Source organism: Cnephaeus nilssonii, assembly GCF_951640355.1.
Source record: "Cnephaeus nilssonii genome assembly, chromosome: 21".
Classification (NCBI taxonomy): domain Eukaryota; kingdom Metazoa; phylum Chordata; class Mammalia; order Chiroptera; family Vespertilionidae; genus Cnephaeus; species Cnephaeus nilssonii.
Genome location: NC_137092.1, coordinates 39735202 through 39753526, shown reverse-complemented (window position 1 = coordinate 39753526; position 18325 = coordinate 39735202). Strand labels below are relative to the sequence as shown.

General features: G+C 42.3%; 1 protein-coding gene across 8 annotated transcripts in view; it reads right to left on the bottom strand.

The window, feature by feature from the left end:
- CCDC181 (coiled-coil domain containing 181) overlaps positions 1-13028 on the bottom strand; it is a 28242-nt gene extending 15214 nt beyond the window's left edge. The window contains exons 1-5 of one of the 8 annotated variants that reach the window (XM_079760423.1): positions 12821-13028; positions 12027-12104; positions 7608-7727; positions 5576-6517; positions 1229-1375 (exon numbers count right to left, since the gene is read on the bottom strand). In XM_079760423.1, the coding sequence (XP_079616549.1) occupies positions 1229-1375; positions 5576-6517; positions 7608-7724 (1206 nt within the window). In that variant the 5' untranslated portion in view covers positions 7725-7727; positions 12027-12104; positions 12821-13028. Of the gene's footprint in view, positions 1-1228; positions 1376-5575; positions 6518-7607; positions 12788-12820 lie in introns of those variants that run through there. The other 7 variants (XM_079760418.1, XM_079760420.1, XM_079760422.1 and 4 more) reach the window with 7 other exon arrangements.
- Positions 13029-18325: the final 5297 nt, after the last annotated feature.

The following is an 18325-nucleotide window of genomic DNA, read 5'->3' as shown; positions in this document are numbered from 1 at the left end:
GGGGGTGGAGCAGGGCGATCGGAGCCAACTGGGGGTCCCTGCCCAGGACCCAAGCCTCAAACAGAGGCTTGAGGCCTTGGCCAGGGGTGGAGCCTGGCGATCGAGCCAGCTGGGGGTCCCCTGCCAAGGGCTGGAGGCTTTAGGCCTTGGCAGGGGTGGAGCCAGAGATCACAGGAGATAGGTGTGAACTACAGAGGAAATACCTTTTCTGACCGCTCATTGGCTAAGCTCCCTGTATGCCACTGGTAATATTCTTAGTAACTTGGGTAGAAGAATCCAAAAAGGTGATCTAGGGCTTTTTCCACCACACTCCTGGGGGTAAAAACGAAGGTCCGCTGATGGAGGGCTAAGAAATGTCATAACCTGCCCTACACGGTTTGGCTCAGTGGATAATGCCTAGGTTTGCCAACCGCAGAGTCCAGGTTAGATTCTGATCAAGGGCATGTACCTAAGTTGCAGGCTCCTCCCTGGCTGGGGCCCAGGTCAGGGCTCATGCAGGAGCAACCAATCTAAGTATTCCTCTCACTTTGATGTCTCTCTCTCTTTCCCTTTCTCTTTCACATTCTCTAAAAGTCAATGGAAACATAATCTCAGGTGAGGATAAAAAAAAAAAAAAAGAAAGAAAGAAATGTCATATTCTATGAGAGACACATCTTGAAAATGCCTAAAGAAAGTTGTCATTTTTTCTTGGTGAAGGGACTGGAGTCCGTGTTGATGAAAACACCTTGGTGGCTGCGGTGACTGACAGTGGCTGCAGCAGTGGGGTGATAGGGCTGGTGCCTTCCCCTGATCAGCCCGGTCGCCTCCCACAAAGGGAGGCCAGACTGCGGCTTAGGCCCGCTCCTTATGGGGAGCGGGCCTAAGCTGTCAGTAGAACATCCCCTGAGGGCTCCCAGTATGTGAGAGGGGGCAGGCTGGGCTGAGGAGACACCCCCAGTGCACGAATTTCGTGCACCGGGCCCCTAGTTTGAATATAAAAGTTACACTGTCTTTAAAAAAATTGGTAGCTTTCCCTACTTGGTGCTATGAAAGTTTAAATGAAATAGGAATCACTGGGTTTTTGCAAGGCTTCTTAGGATGTGCCTGATGCATCTTTTGCGAGGGTGGTTCCTGGACCACTCTCTCTACTTCTCCCAGACATTCTTAGTCTGACATCCAGATGCCCTTCCGTAAGCAACTTCCACCTTCATCTCTGTATGAAGTTAATTTTCATAGAAGTTTTACTTACTCTGCTGCTCATGTCTTCAATTTCCTTTGCTCGCTGAACTCTCCTCATTTCCATGACCTGTTCTCTTTTCTTTTGCAGCCACGCTTTAAACACTATGTCGTTCTCCTTTTTCTTTTCTTTCTCTTCTTCTATTTTCCGTTGTTCTTCCTGGTGGAAAGAATATCAAAAGGCATGAATGAAAGATTTAAAACTCATAGATGAATCCTAAGAGTAGAGAGATATATTTTTGAGATCTGAAGTTAGTATTCCCTGCCTCTGAAACTTTCCATCAAAAAGCTAGGTGTTCTTTAATAAAATAATAATAATAATAATAACAATAATAATAATAATAATGCCTCTAATTTGCTTAGGAAGAGAATGAAGATTTTTAAGATAGATTAAACTGCAGAGACAAAGGCTACAATTATATGGATGTACAATACATACTGTTCAGCAATTCCTTTAATCACTCCTCCACTTCCTACTTTAATTTTGGTCTTAAATTGCAGCTAAGCCACAAAAGCACTGTATGATGTCCATAAAAGCAGAGACATGTCCTAAATGTTTTTATTTTATTGTTGCATTTGCTCATTGTAATAAATGGCATTGTGGTTGCAAAAGAAAAGGCTACAGTCAGAGATGAACTTTGAAGGGTACAGGTGAGCCATCATGTGCTATCTAGGACCTGCTCTAAAAATTCCTTAGCTGAAGAAGGAGATGAAGCAAACACGCCAAAATCTCAGTGATTTTTGAATCCGGATGATGAGAACAGAGGGGTTAGTTGCACCTTCAGATATGTTTGGATTTTTTTATTATTATGTTTAAAAATATTTTCAAATAGCATATATTCATTAATTAACATTTTCCTATCAGGAAAAATCCTATCTAATAAAAGAGTAATATGCAAACTGACCATCACTCCAACACCCAAGATGGCTGCCCCCATGGGGTCAAAGATGGCTGCCCCCATGTGGAAACAAGATGGCTGCCACAAGATGGCCAGCAGGGGAGGGCAGTTGTGGGTGATCAGGTCAGCAAGGGAGGGCAGTTGGGAGGGACCAGGCCTGCAAGGGAGGGCAGTTGGGGGCGATCAAGCCTGCAGGGGAGGACAGTGAGGGGTGACCAGGCCAGCAGAGGAGGGAAGTTGGGGTGACTGGGCCTGCAGGGAAGGACAGTTGGGGGGGGGGGGGACCCAGGCCTACAGGGGAGAGCAGTTGGGGGGGACCAGGCCTGCAGGGGAGGGCAGTTAGGGGTGACCAGGCCTGCAGGGGAGGGCAGTTAGGGGCAAACAGACTGGCAGGGGAGTGGTTAGGGGGTAATCAGGCTGGCAGGCAGAAGTGGTTAGGGGCAATCAGGAAGACAGGCAGGCGAGCAGTTGGGAGCCAAGCAGTCCTGGATTGTGAGAGGGATGTCCGACTGCCCGTTTAGGCCCAATCCTACTGGACATCCCTTGAGGGGTCCCAGATTGGAGAGGGTGCAGGCTGGGCTGAGGGACACACACCTCCACACATGAATTTCGTGCACCGGGCCTCTAGTGTTTATAGAATTAGTTAAATGCAAGAACAAAATGAAATTTTAAATGTGAATTATTGCCTAATGTTCCAAAAGGGAGTGACTTAAACTTGAAGGGAGGTACTTAATGGGACCCAGTTACATATAGCGACGAGGCAGCGAGTGGGAGCCACGCTGCACGGCGGTGGAAACAGCAGCAAGTTCGACCTGAGGGGCACTCAACGCTGCCACTTAACGCAGTGTTCTCATCTCTAACGTGAGCTGCCTTCACAGGTCTCAAGTCTCTGCCAGTACTCAAGTCATCACTGAAATGAACTGAACTACACAGTCCATGCTAACGTTTTCTCAAAGAATGGAAGTCAGAATTCTTTCCTTACGTTTTGACAATAGAGAAAGTCCTTCTGATTCCTTTGGATGGAACACAATATAGGAAGGAAAGGCAAAATCCTATCCCCTTAACAGCAAATAATACCTTTTAACATGCCTGTCTACTATTTTCTAAACCCTAATGGAGCTTACATTATATATAGTTCCTTTTTACAAAAAAAAAAAAAGAAAGAAAGAAAAGAAAAAAGGACGTTGGATGCCTTGCATGCACACAGACAGCATGGCAAGATGATTATCTCTCCAGAAGGAACCTTTCCAGTGGTTCTCAACCTTTCTAATGCCGCGACCCTTTAATACAGCTCCTCATGTTGTGGTGACCCCCAACCATAAAGTTATTTTCGTTTCTACTTCATAACTGTAATTTTGCTACTGTTATGAGTCGTAATGTAAATATCTGTGTTTTCCGATGGTCTTAGGCAACCCTGCTAGAGGTTCTTAACCCACAGGTTGAGAACCGCCGCTGTAGAGCCTAAGACCATCGGAAAACACAGATATTTACATTATGATTCATTAACTATGAAGTAGCAATGAAAATAATTTTATGGCTGGGGGTCACCACAACATGAGGAACTGTATTAAAGGGTCGCGGCATTAGAAAGTTTGAGAACCACTGCTTAGACACTTACTAGTACACAGATGACATCAGCCAGGGCCCAGCTAACAGAGCTGCCAGGGAGAACGGGGAAATGGCTCCTTAGCAGAGAGCCAGAGTACAGCAGCCCGGCCCAGCAATAATTTGTCGGGCATAAAAAAATAAAGCCTGTGAAAGAAGCTAAATAATATTTTTAAAGCCTTAGAACTTAAAGCCGTGCCTTCAGCAAGTACACGAGGGAAGGGAAACAGCTATGCGGATCTCTGACCGAGGAAAGAACAGTGTGTGTGATGCCCAGAAAAGAGGCTCAAATGCAAACAGAACAACCTACCAGCCACAGCAGTCACAGTCACCCTTAGTTCACTGGTGAGAGACCCTGAAATGGTGTAAAACCTCCTCCATCACTTTTATAGAAATACACCCACACCTATGCATGGATGTGTGCGTGCAGTTATTCTCAACAAAGAATTTTGTATTGTCATAAAGTTAACAGAGCCCTTTAAGTATTGTTACGTATCTGACCCAGGTAAACCGAGCCTGACTTTTAGAACTTAGAGACCAGTGGCCGAGCAAGAAAACACGTGAGTCTGCATCCTTTCAGACTCCGGCCTGGGTGCTATGGGTTCCATGTTCTTGCTGACTCTGTTTTTCACTTTTTCTGCGAATGTGAGTTCCTGATAAATGAAGAAATTCCCCCGGTAGTTTCCTACCTAAATGGAAAATGTACTATTTCTCAATGAATGCCAAGAAAACTGGGACTTTTTACTCCAACTTTGCTGCAAACGAGTGGAATGACTTTGGTAAAGTTACTTAAACTTTCTACGCTATAGTTTTCTGATCTGCAACATGATCTTTAAGCTTTCCTCTAACTGTAATATTCTATTAACCCATGATTCTGTTGAGGTTTGGTATTTACAGTTAGACATTTTGTGTGGTTCAGCTTAATACCATTAGTTATCCAGTAAAACAGAGAATTTGGGGCACTGATTAAAGTCATTTCAAGAAAACACGCCAGTTTTGGCACCTGGAGTTTTCAATTATAAAATACTTTTATTTTAAGAGCAAAGAAATACCCCAAAATAATAATTTTGGATTCCATAAGGCATTCTGGAGCTATTTCACTAAGGTTATTAGTTCTATTCTTAATTTGAAACTAATATCCCTGAACTCGCCCTAACCGGTTTGGCTCAGTGGATAGAGTGTCAGCCTGCGGACTCAAGGGTCCCAGGTTCAATTCCCAGTCAAAGGCATGTACCTTGGTTGCAGGCACATCCCCAGTAGGGGGTGTGCAGGAGGCAGCTGATGGATGTTTCTCTCTCATCGATGTTTCGAACTCTCTATCCCACTCCCTTCCTCTCTGTAAAAAATCAATAAAATATATTTTTAAAAAATAAAATAAAATCCCTGAACTCAAGGGATTATCGGCATAGACGATACATGAAACATACACATGCCACAGAATTATAATCCAATTCTACCTGTTGCCTCCTAAACCCCAACACAGCTTGCCTGCACTTTCCCCCCTGACATTTGATTCTCACCTGTCTCGCATCCAGGTTACTTTCAGCAGTCACCTGATTCCTCTGAGCCTCACCTTTAAAATGAAAGGATCAGATGAAGTCCCCACTGCACTCAACCCCAGCTCTAACCCAGGTGTTCTTCACTGTGCTTTGGGAGCCTTACACCAAGGACCAAGGTAGCCATGGTGTTCATCCCATCCATACACATCCTCACCCCTCAACCCTTCATCTAACGATAGAAAAACAGAACAAGCAGCCAATATACCCAACACTCTGAGGAACCGTTTCAATGGCTGCTGCACCTGTAAAACACGAAGACAGACTCTCCTCTCAACCCAGTGCCCACGCGGCTCTCACCTCTCTCTTCAGCTTTTCTCTCCTTTGTTCCAGCCGCTTTTGCAGTTCCTTCTGTCGCGGAGAAAGACAATACGTTGAGGTCACTGGAGATACAATGGCAGACTGTATCCTGTGATTAGACTTCCCATTCCCCTTACTGGGCTCTGAGCTGGCAGCGGAGTTTGGCCGAGCCTTGGGGTTGGGCGGCGACTGAGCGGTCCAAGCCACTGGCTCCTCTGTGGATGAGCCCTGGGTCTTTGCTGCAGGCTCTTCCTTCTTGACACCACTGAGCGCTGAGCTGGAAGACCTGGGCGATGACTGCTGAGCCTCATTTTCTGAACTGTTGACATTGCTAATGGGGGGCAAGAACCCCTGACTCTCAATGTCTTGCAGATTCAGAAGTTCAAACTTCCCGTCTCTCTCTACCAGTATCTTCCTGTCCTTGCTCTCTTCACAGTTCCCGCCAGGGAGCGACAGCAGCACACCTTCCTGGCCAAATCCATTGGAAATACGTAACTGCGACAGTTTCCCAGACACATTACTCTCATTTTCAAAGTAATTTTTGTAGTCGTCAGTGTCTTCCAGCGGAGGAACTTCTAGATCCACTAATTTGTCCTTGAACTTCAGTTTCCGCTCCCTCTTATCATTCACAGGTTCCTGACTCTGTAGAATCTTGTTGGCTTGTATAATTTTCTCCATAATATATCTCCTCACTTCCTCATCCTCGTCCTCCTCCACGTCTTTCTGGCTTTCCAGTTTGGATTCCTGGAAAGAGTTTTCACTGTCTGAATCTGACATGGGTTCCAAAGACTGGCTACTCGGTACGGAAATGAAGTCCTTTCTTCTTGGTGAAACCTCTTCCCTCGAGGATGTGTCAGGATCAGAAAGCTGTCTGGTGTGTTCGGCTTCGGTTTCATTCTCTTTTAACTCTTTGCTAATGCTCTCTTCATTCCCACAAGCCATCTAAAAAAAAAAAAAAATATGAGGTTCTCTTTTCAGTAAAATGGAGACACTTTGTCTATTTATATGTAAAAATCAGAAATGGATTTTCAGATTCATGTAATTTGTTTTAGAAATGGAAAAATAACATGCTTCCTGCTCACTCTTTGCTCATAATATTCTAACTCATATTTGTGAGCACCCCTGGGGAAATGCATGGACAACAGCAGTTAGGAAAAATTTAACTCTAAATTTGTATTTGTTGGTATTGAGTGCTATACTGATATTTAAAAATTTTTATTCCAATGCATGAAAATGTAACTATAAATAATATTTTAATATTCTACCCTCTATAAAATTGTCCTCCCTTTACATTTTCAGAAGTATATTTTTAAAATGTTTTCTTTTTATAATACTTGTATTCTTCAAAAAAAAAAAAAAAGTATCTTTCTCCCCAAGACCATGAAAGGTTACTGCCATTGGTCAGGTCTTAATTATTTTGAGGTTCTTAGAATCCCTTGAGATTATTATTACCATTTTCTGCAGAACCCAAAATTCCAGATCAATTTTTACCTCTAGATTTTCTAGAGTAAAAAAAAAGTAATAGACCCTTCATGTTTTTCTATATTAATTCCCTAAAGAGCTCATTCACTTGTCTTTTCTTTGTTGCTCAGACCTTATTTACTCTTAAGGTTTCAAATATTAGCCAAAAGACCATGTTTTTTGATGATTTGCTTCATTTATCATTTATATCAAACCTCCATGATTTTACCCAAGTTTATATAAGCTAGAAATGAATTGTACTCATTTTTTTTACTGTTAATGCAATTAATTATATTATTTATATTATATAAATTACAATTTTAGAATTATAATTTTAGCTTTATTAAGTACTAACTTAATCCCTGTTCTCTCACTAATTACCCCTATGCCTTATGATATTTTTAAACTCTCCGTGCCTCAATTTTCTCATCTATAAGATGGGATGATGTCATTTGTTCTATGTACATTAAAGAAATTTTGTGAGGTTTAGATGAGATAATGTGAAACTCTTCAAGAATTACAAAACACTTTGTTAATATCATTATGAATGCTGTTGGCAATTTATATATACCTCTATTATGTTGACATCACTTTGTTCTTTTTCATTAATTAACCACTCCAGGTCCTTTTCAAAGTCATCTTCATATTCTCCAGTTTCTTTGGAATCAGTATCTTTATTTTCATCCATTTTCTGTGTGTTAGGGAATAATGCTGTGAGACGAAATGTGCACTTCAGGTGTAGTGTGAGACCAATGTTAAAGATAAGCTAATTAACCCATAGACGCACTAAGTATGGGGTGCTCAGAATAAACATGTACCTGTAGACTTACAATGGCCAGACATTTTTTAAGTGTACTACTCCTAACCACTTCCCCCCCAATTCCTGAAACAGGAATTTGCAAGGAGACTAAGAGGCAGATAAGGAGACTATTGGCGGCTTAGAGAGGGATGTTCCACATTCCCCGCATAGCATTAAAACGCCTGTGCGTCAGAGAGCTCACAGCGCATGACTCAGCTTCTTAGTCTCACTCATCTGCATTTTCTTATGTTTAAATGAACACAAGTATATCAATTCCCATCCTCAGTTTCTCGATCCTTCTTGAAGAAAGATCTAGTCATTTATAGGCGTAACTATAATTTGTGACCTGAGAGCTTTTTAACTAAGTAATAACTAATTCTCATTTATGGTAAATGCTGATTTCCACAGAAGTCAGGCTGTTATTAACTCTAAATAAAACATTTTTTGTTATAAAAACAAACACTGATGCCTAATACTAGAAAACAGTGACAATAAATAGAGATGTCAGATGAAAGTTAATAAATGTTTGCAAAATGACATGTAAATTCATTCATTTTTAAGAGAGCTAAGCTAAAGTTATCTTCAAATTGAGGTCAGTACATAGCCATGTTAATTTTTTGTGCATAACTTTTCAAACAAAAGAAACATGTAAATCTCTACCTATAATGTGTCTGTATATGTGTGTGAACATACCACATATATGTACAATTTGGCACACACTTGTTAAACAGCTATAATCTATATATATAAAAGCCTAATATGCAAAGTGTCCCCTTGGGAGTTCGACCGGGAGTTCGATCACTTGCTTTGACGTGCGCTGACCACCAGGGGGAAGCATGGAACAAGGGAATGCCCTGGCCGGCAGCCAGCTGGCAGCCACTAGGGACCCTGCCTGTGCACAAATTTCATGCACTGAGCCTCTAGTATTCCTATAAAGATTATACAAGACCTCTGGCCTACTCAGTCTGGTACAGAAGGCAAACATAAACAAAACACATTAGTTAAAAATGTAGGAAAAAATAAAAATGTAAGTAAATGAGGTTTAGATAAGATAACTCAGTCTAAATTGGAAACACCGTGGAAAGCTGAGCAGGGTTTGATTACTGAGTCTGAGAGTCCATCAGTTATTCCACACAAACACAACAGCACGAGAAAGAACAAACAAACGGACAAGCCTGGAACTGAACATAAACGTGCCACTAAAGAAAGATCTGGAAGGAATATGGAGGGGTCAGTTTGATGTCATATTATCTTTCACAAAGAAAAGGGTTGAGGGAAAATTGTTTATGTAGATTTGTCACAAAATAACCAAAGGTAGAACTGTGTATCGATAATCTACACACTTCCCACTATTGACTTAAACAAACAAAATAGCCATGCTCTCTAAATGTACACAGAATATCAGACCCAGTTTCAAAAAAACTGTAGAAAACTGATGTTAGGGCCCCAAGGACCTGGGAGCCTGTTCCCATACCTGCTTCTCTGGCTCCTCCACCAAGAATAAGGTGCCTAAAACCCGTTTTGGAAGTAGAAAGAACGGATGTCAAGAACGCGAGAGACCTCAGCACATTTGTAAAGATGTAACATGAGAGCTATTGTGGCTGAATTGATAAATTCCCCAACTGAACTTTGCTTAAGCCATTAGCTTCACTTGACTCTCCCAAACATTTGAGGAGACCACCTTGTCCTGGTACCAATTTCACTAAAGTGAGATTTAAGTTGTCTTCCTTCCACTGTTCACCGAGAACTGACAGTGGAAGCGTGTGGGAGGACATCTTCCCACTGGCTGCACCCGACAAGAGGCAGGGCGTGTCAGCACTACATGTGACAAACTGCAACAGGCTTTAGTGGACACTGGGTTCAAAATGAGTTTAAAAATGGAGACACCCCAAACGTAAAAGAGTTCCAAGGCTGAGACTGTGGGTGAGAAACAGGCAACACAGGAAGCCCTGTACCCGTTTCCTGTGCTCCTGCCGTTTAAAGAGCAGAAGACCAGCTGGGACTCGCTCGGGGGCTAGCAAGCCAGGAGAGGGGATCAAAGAGGGGAGAAGGGAAGAAGGGAGGTTGTGAGAGTGAAGTGTCTTAACAGCAGACGCTGGGGAGCACTCGAATGTCAGTCTAAGGAAACACAGGACCTGGATGGCACCTGTTCAACACTATTTAAAAGGCTGCCACGTGAAGGGGAGTGGACCTGTAGCACGTCAGGTAGTACAATTAGTACGGAGGGCTGGAAACGTGGGGCAGACTTAGGTACATGGAAGAGAGACGTTCCATTTCAAACCTTGTCCGGAAGTGAGCCGAGACGCCCATTGAAGTGCCTAGAAGATGACTCGGGCATGAATGTTTTCCAGGAGATCGAGGCTTTAGAAAAGTTGAGCCAGGTGACTCTTAAGGTCGCTTTTAACCTTTTACATAAGATGCAAATTAACAAATAACTGCCAACTCATGAAAAGCAAGAGAATTTTAAAAGCAAATGTATAGCGCCACAATAAAGTATATCTAACAACCAAAATAGAGACAGACTCATGGAGAGCAGGAGGACAGCTGTCAGGGGGGAAATGGGAGGCTGGAGGAGAGGGGGGAGGGGTTGAGCAAAACAGAATATGAAAAAGGGAAACTCTGATGGAAAAAGAGAGAGAGAAGTGCAGATGAGTAGTTATAACATAGTCATGGGGCTGTAAAGTATAGCACAGGAAAAACAGTCAATAATATGGTGGTAACTGTATGGTGCCAGTGGGTACTGGAAATATCAGAGGGAACACTGGGTAAAGTATATGGTTGTCTAATCACTATGCTGCACATCTGAAACGAACACAAAAGAATACTGAATGTAAATATATATGTATACTTCAAAAAATAAAATAAATAGTATCTAAATAAGTTCAAGATTTAAAAACACCGTGGAGTCTGTCTCATCTAAATGTCATCTTTCTTTGTCTAGTTCTTCATATTGGTTTCCTTTCCTTCTCAAGACAAAGTTAGTCTTCGGTAACTGAAATGTCAATTATTCAACTGGATAATTATAACTATTTCTAATGTATTATTTGGACTATAATTACTTCTATTACAAAATAGCTTTCTTAAAGGACTCAGAGTAAAGCTGTGATCATTTATAAGTCAGAGGTTGAGAGCAATAATACTTTGAGGGGACCTAGAGAAACCAAGTCAGTATTGCAGAGTGAGGTTACTCACCACTGCCTACCAGCAAGACAGACTGAACCACATCAACTGGTACGCCTCCTTACCTAGCAAGTGAACTAAGGTTGCCATGAGTCACGCAGAATAAACTGAAACTCATTGTGATTCAAAACACATACATAGTTCTATTTTCCACAGTCACAAATGCCTTAGGACCCCCAGCTTTCTTTTCAGAGCAGGGACCTTGATATGTACTATTTTAAGATGTTTAAGTTACATAACTAATCGTTAGAATAAGATTTGTATGGAACTCTTCAGTGCTTTCCCTTAATTTTATAATAAACAGAGTGGAACTTGTAAATAAATGGTTGTCTAAAGACTTTCATTAATATGCTTTATTACTTACAAAGAATCTCATTCATGGGAAAACTCAAATTTAAAGCCAAGCCATAGCATAAAAATAATAAATAAAAATAAAATGATTACAAATTAAACATATTAGGTGTTATTAAAGCATACTAATATGCCATACTTAAAAAAGAAAGCCACAGTTGAAGTGACTCTGAGAAGTAATTGATAGGTTGCGTCAAATCAAAAGTGCCATTCTTTTCCTATAACTTTAAAAAATTCATGGCTAGTTCCCAAGTGAACAAAGAACATGAATCATAAACCCGTTACCTAGTCCCCTAAGCCTTTTTCAAGTGCGTCACCGGATATTCAATCCCCTTCAGTTCCTTTAATCTTCATTCCCAGGGTACTGGCCACATGATACACAGTCAACGTGCTCGAAGAAAAATACTCCTTACACAAACGGAATCACCCAACAACACATTTCCTGTAAGTTTCACACATTTAAATTTCCATGTTTATCCTCATTAAAAACTTGTAGTCGAGAACTACCTTCTTAACAGGAACTGTAGTAAGAGACAGAAATTAATTCCTTCTCCCTGGTGTCTGCTAACTCCCATGAGGGAACGTGACTGCAGATCTTTTTAGTGTTGAGTCTGAGCCCAGAGGTACACACAATTTTGGTGCGACTTTCAGGATTCAAACCTTTCAAATGTAGTTTCCTCTAGTTCATAGACTCCACTCTTATCTCGTCTCCTTTTAAACACAAGGGTGTTTAAAAATCTAAGAAAATTGAAAGAATGTCAGAGAGAACACCTTTTAATATAAAATAAGGACTTAAGCAAAACTGAACCCGTGGTAACATCCTGCGACCACCTGGCCCCTTCTTCCTGCTGCATCCTGCCCAGACTGTGATTCATTCCCAGGACTGAGAGCAGGCGAGGGGATTCACAGAGAACGTATGTGCTTAACCTGTGGGCACAGACAACAGTGTGGTGATGGCCAGAGGGAAGGGGGGTCGGGGTCTGAGTGGAGGGAAGAAAGGGGGGTGTGATTAGGGACATCTGTAATAGTGTCAACAGTAAAAACAAAGAAAAAAGAACTTATAATCTGTCACACCAAGCCCGAGGATAAATCATAGTGAACCACCACCAGGTGATCGTTTTCCCTTGTATCCAAGGTGCCACGGACGCAGGGACGGCCTCGGCCTCCTCTCGGAAGGGAGCTAAGGTCCCAGGAGTGAGTTTTCTGTCCGGGGCGGCGACGTGGCGAGCGGAGAGACCACGACCACAATGACAGGGACGCAAAGCCCAGCCAGGCGCTGCCGGGCTCCGCGGACGCGGGACTCGGAAGGATGTGGCGCCAACAGGAAGGCTCCTCCCTCGGGGCTTCCGCCCACCCTTCTTCCCACCTGTCCCCGGCCGTTCCCCCTTTCCACCCGCTCCCCCGCAAACAAGCCCGCACCACCCTTCCCGCAGTCCCTTTACAGCCCCTCCTGCCTGTGAGCTGCAGCGGCTGAGGTCACAGCGATGGCCGGGGGTGCTCTCCTCTCCTCCTCTTTCTTAGCTCTGACCAGGAGGTGAGGGAGACCCCGGCACCTGCTACCTAGGCAGCCAGGACCCGGCTGCCATGGCAACGGCGCGTCTCCGCGTCCTCCATCCGGGCCTCTCTCACGGGAGGGCCTGTGGGCACGCGCAGGCGCAGACGGCAGCCCGCGGCCCTGGCAGCTGCAGCGCTTCTCGGTAGGTGGCCTCGGCGGACCTGCCACCCTGCGGTTTCCAGGGAGACAGCCGGGAGCGCCTCTGCCCCCAACACACACACACAGGTCTCCCGAGCGTGGGCGCCGGGCCGAGGGCCGCTCTCTCTCTCGGCTGGGAGTTTTCCCACGGGTACCTGCCTCTCGCCAGTTTTTGGAAGGTGTGGGACGTCATAGAGTATGTTTCTGTACATTATTCTCTTAGTTGTTAACGTCAAAAACTAGTTTGTCTCCTTGGTAGGTAAGCGTAGGAGACAGGCTTACCAGTGATCAGATTTGGGCCAGAAGGTCTCCCCGTCCCGCCCACCAACCAGAATCAAAACCGAATTTACCCGAGTGGTCAAAGGAAATCGGATGTTTGCTCCAGCCTTCAAGCATGTCAAAACGGTCAACTAGAAGTATACAGTTGAAACCTATAGAATTTTATTAACCACTGTCATCCTAATAAATTTAATTTTTAAAATGCATAAAAATGGCCAACTAGAATTCCCTTCAATCCTCAAACATCCTCTTTATGTATAGAGAGAAAGCAAGATGGCCCCACCCGCGTGGCTCAGTGGTTGAGCGTTGACCTGTGAACCAGGAGGTCACTGTTCATGGTCAGGGCTCCATCCCCAGATGGGGGCCTGCAGGAGGCAGCTGATCAGTGATTCTCGCTCATCATTGAAGTTTCTATCTCCCTCTCCCTTCCTCTCTGAAATCAATACAAATATATATTTTTTAAAAAGCGAAAGCAAGATGAATTTAGATTGTGGTGACAAATGAAAGAAATTAGGACTATCTCTTCCCTGCCAGAAATAAATAAAAATGAGGATAAATGAAAATATTTACTTAGTACAACCCAGTGTTCGTTGTTTTTAAAATTTTTATTACAATTTCTATCATTTGATATAATAGAGCACCTTTTCATAAAAAGAGGAGCAATGTAAAATTAAGCTTTTAAGTATTATTCAAACTGTAAGTTCACCAAAAAAATTTAGGGTTAAAACCGATTACATTTCCTAGCTGCAGTATAGAACTTAGAGTTGTAATGACCTAATGCTTCTTCTGCTGCACGACCTGGTCTGAGGCCACACACTTGAAAAAAGACACAAAATAAAATGAAATTTTTTACTATGGAAGGACAAAGGAATTTTAGTCAAATCTCCTTTAGTGAACATGGAATTACTACCAAAGCTAGAGTAGACCTTAGGTTTCAGAACTCCTAGTTTAATATTTTTTCCACTGACTCTCCGAAATACTTGGAAATGTTTGTTGCAAATATTAATGGGATATAGCAGTTCTATTCATAACAGCCAAAAATTGGAGACAAATATGTGGGGCGTGGCTACAGTGTTTGGATAGGTCCAAGCCTTGGACTAATGAGAGGGCACAGTCCTCTCGTGGCCACATGCAAGTCCTAGCTTGAAGGGCAGGGCCCTCCCAGCACAATTATAGCCAACAGCTGTAGTTGTAAGCGTGAACCTGTGGTCCGAACACGTGGCCCCACATGCCTGAGTGATAGAGTTCAGGTGCATGTAGTTGAGTAGGATTGAAACCCATGAGAATGTTGTAAACATCTTGACCACACCCTTACTTTGCCGTGGCATCTGCTATAAAATAAAGACACGGTTTGTGGGGTGCGGCGCTGTCTCTCAGGAAACAGTGTCCCACCGAGACCCAGCTTTCATTCTCTTGTCTGTCTTTTCTAAGCCTTTCAGCTGCCCCCACTCAGGTTCACCCTTGGCCGTGCCGGCGCGGCACACAAATGTCCATCAAATGATGACTGGATAGATAAAATGTTATGTCCATGCAATGGAATTGTTTTCAGCAATGAAAAGGAATGAAGTACTGGTAAATACTACAACATCGATGAACCATTAAATTATAAACATTGTTAAGTGAAAGAAGCCAGACACAAAAGACCACATATTGTATGATTCCATTTTTATGAAATATCCAGAACAGGCAAATCTACAGAGACAGAAAGTAGATTAGTGGTTGCCTAGGACTGGGTGGTATTGAAGATCAATTGGGTGGGTGACTGCTAAAGGATGAAGTATATGGTCTATGAATTATATGTCAACAATAAAAAACATTATAAAAATATTAATGGAATACTGGGCAAACCATCACTGGAGAGTTGAAAATAATTTTTTTAAAAGAAAGTTTTCAAGATTAATATATGGGTCCTGTGTCCTGTGCTTAACTAGCTTATAGATTTTAATTTCGAAGTCTAGTTACACCATCTTTAAAACAGGGATAATGTTAACACTTGCCTTTAGAACTATGAGGATGAAGTAAGGTAATCATGTGCTTAGCCTTAGCACAATGCTTGATGCATACAAAGTGCTCAATAAATGGTGACTATTACCATTACATAGTTTTCAAAAACGATGAGAGTAGATTCTAGAGTGAATATCTTTAAATGTCCAAAATGAAAATAAGAATTATTTTAAATTATGTGTGGAATTCTACAAAAATATTCTCTACATTATCAGTTTGTACAGAATTGTACAGTTGAAACCTATATAATTTTATTAACTAATATATAAAATAGCTAGGTGTTGATGTATCCATTGCAAAGAAATGTACATGAAACATTACAATCATCAGAGCCCTGTGTTATCTAAGTGAGTATAAAACCTGGATTATCTCTTCCGTAAAATTTAGATTTACACCCCACTTAAATGGAAGTTAGAGTTCCAGTTACCTCAAATCCAGTTGCAAACAAAAACAAGTGTAAAAACACTTGAAAGCAATAATAAAAAATTACTACAAAATTTGTGAGCTAAGCTGGAGCTGTTTGTTAGTCTCTCACAGTCCTTATTATAATAAACTAGAGGCCTGGTGCATAAATTCGTGCATGGGCGGGGTCCCTTGGCCTGGCCAGCAATAGGGGCCAATGGGGGCCTCAGGAGGTTGGCTGGCCAGCCAGATCGGGGCCATCCGGCCGATCGGCTGGGGGTTGGGGCACAGGAAGTTGGCTGTGGGAGCGCACTGACCACCAGGGGCAGCTCCTGTGTTGAGCATCTGCCCCCTGGTGGTCAGTGCACACCATAGCAACTGGTTGACCAGTGGTTCGGTAGCTTAGGCTTTTATATGTATAGGTTCAGGTCTGTGAGTTCCCAGCCCAGAAATTAGAATGTGATCATTGGAAAGGAAGGAAAAGAGGTGATTTGTTAAAAGTAGATAAACAATGACACCAAAAAAAAAAAAAAAACAAACAAAAAACTAGAAGGGTGACAAACTGACAAATAGGGAGAATAAGTAAAAGGAGTTCAAAGCAGAGGCTACCTAGAATAAAACTCAAATCTTGGCTCATCTGTTCTACAGGCAAGCAGAGACAAACACTAAATTACAACACTGTACAATCTGCAGTGATAAACCTGAGCCACTTTAAAAAGGGTTTATTTCACTATCACTCATTTAAGAAGGCAGAGAAATATTAAGACTAATTCCTAATATTTGCATGAAGGAGCTCACACACTTTAAAGAAAGATGGGGTTAAACAGAGGGAGCACAGGGTGCACAAGGGTGCATTTAGCTAAGAAATAAAAAGGGATTAGGAAAGGTGACAATAAAAAGACTTCTGCAGAGCGTTGATGTCAGCGCCGACTTCTGAAGAATAAAAAGACTGCAAGAGGGCAGGCAGGGCATTGTACACAGATAGATGGTGGCATTTGTGAGGGCCCATCGAGTTGACTCCAGGATCTTTAGGTAGTTCAGAATCTCTGGCATAAAACACAAAAGGTGGGGTGGGGCATAAACATGCAATCTACCCCCAATTGCTGTGGCAGCCTCTGAGATATCACAGACATATGGTGAAAACCACTGCAAGACGACCTATGAACAAACATTTCTATTAGAATCAGTACCATCTTTGGGCAAGTTAAGTGTATCATTCATTTCTTCTAACCCGTATAGATAGAATATTTTTGTATTTTTGTGTTTGTTGAGATATTTTGCAGACCTGCTACATTAATTGAAGTTTATATTGGGGGCAGAGAGGGGGTAGTTAACCAAACATTACTCCAGAGAAATTCAAAGCTTATGACAGGTGGCAACTATTCGATTTCTCCTAGTCAGCAGAAAATGTTCCCGTCAACGTCTCAACCATAATTGGCCTGAGTTCTGAGCAAGGAATACAGAAGGATCATAGAAATACTGATCAAAAGTATGAGGAAGTTGGCAAAGATGTACTCTTTAAAAACCTAGCATTCTGAACTCCCTCCCATCAATATTAATGAAAAAAAAGAATAGAGGAATTAGTACTACAAGATCCTTTTCCAGAATCAAAGGAGATGATGTCCAGAAACGCCTTTCCCAACCTAAATCATGTTATACAAATGTAAGGTATTAATTATGAGGATGCCATGATTAAGTAAAATAATAACCAGTTTCTATCATTGAAGCACAATGCCTTGAATAAAACGTCCCATGGACTAGAGCTTATTGGTAATCATTTTAATCTTAATGTTTTATAAAATAATGGGCATTTAGCTGTTGTACTGGCAGGTGGCTATATTGAGCCCATTGCATATCACTTATATAATTCAACTAGAGGCCCAATGCATGAAATATGTGCAAGAGTAGGCCTTCCCTACCACCCCACCCCTGCTGCCGGCACCTGCTTCCCTCTGGCACCCAGGACCCGGGCTTCCCTCACAGCCCCGGCTTCATCCGGAAGGTCTTCCGGTCTAATTAGCATATTATGTTTTTATTATTATAGATATTCATATGGCACTGGAATGTATTCTGCAACAAAAGACAAAAATAAGACAGGATCCCTGCACAGGAGGCATACAATTGGAAAGGCATACAAGGGTTAGAACTATAGGAACAGAAAACTTAATCTTTAAAAAATTGTGTTTCCATGAAAAATCCCCAAGTCTTTGGTGATAATCAATAAAATGCCTTAATGAAGCAGGCTTTGAAAGTGGGTATTAAAGGGAAGGTGCTCATTGGTTGTAAGAAAAGATGGATTTGTTTCTGGGACATGATGACCAAATGATTCTCGACGGATGGCAGGAAGATGCTTCCCTGGGTGTCAGAACATTCTGGGCGGGAACAAAGAAGCTGGGAAGTTTCAGAACAAGATGATAGCCTCTGCCCTTGAATTGATTTCATTTATTTTAAAAATGCAGTTAACACCGATGAGAATGTGGGCCTTTCGGTTTCTAAAACGGAGAATGCTTTAAAAACAGAGATGAGAGATATCAAGATGAAGATCAAGAAAAATGAACAGTGCAATGCAGTGCTAGAAAAA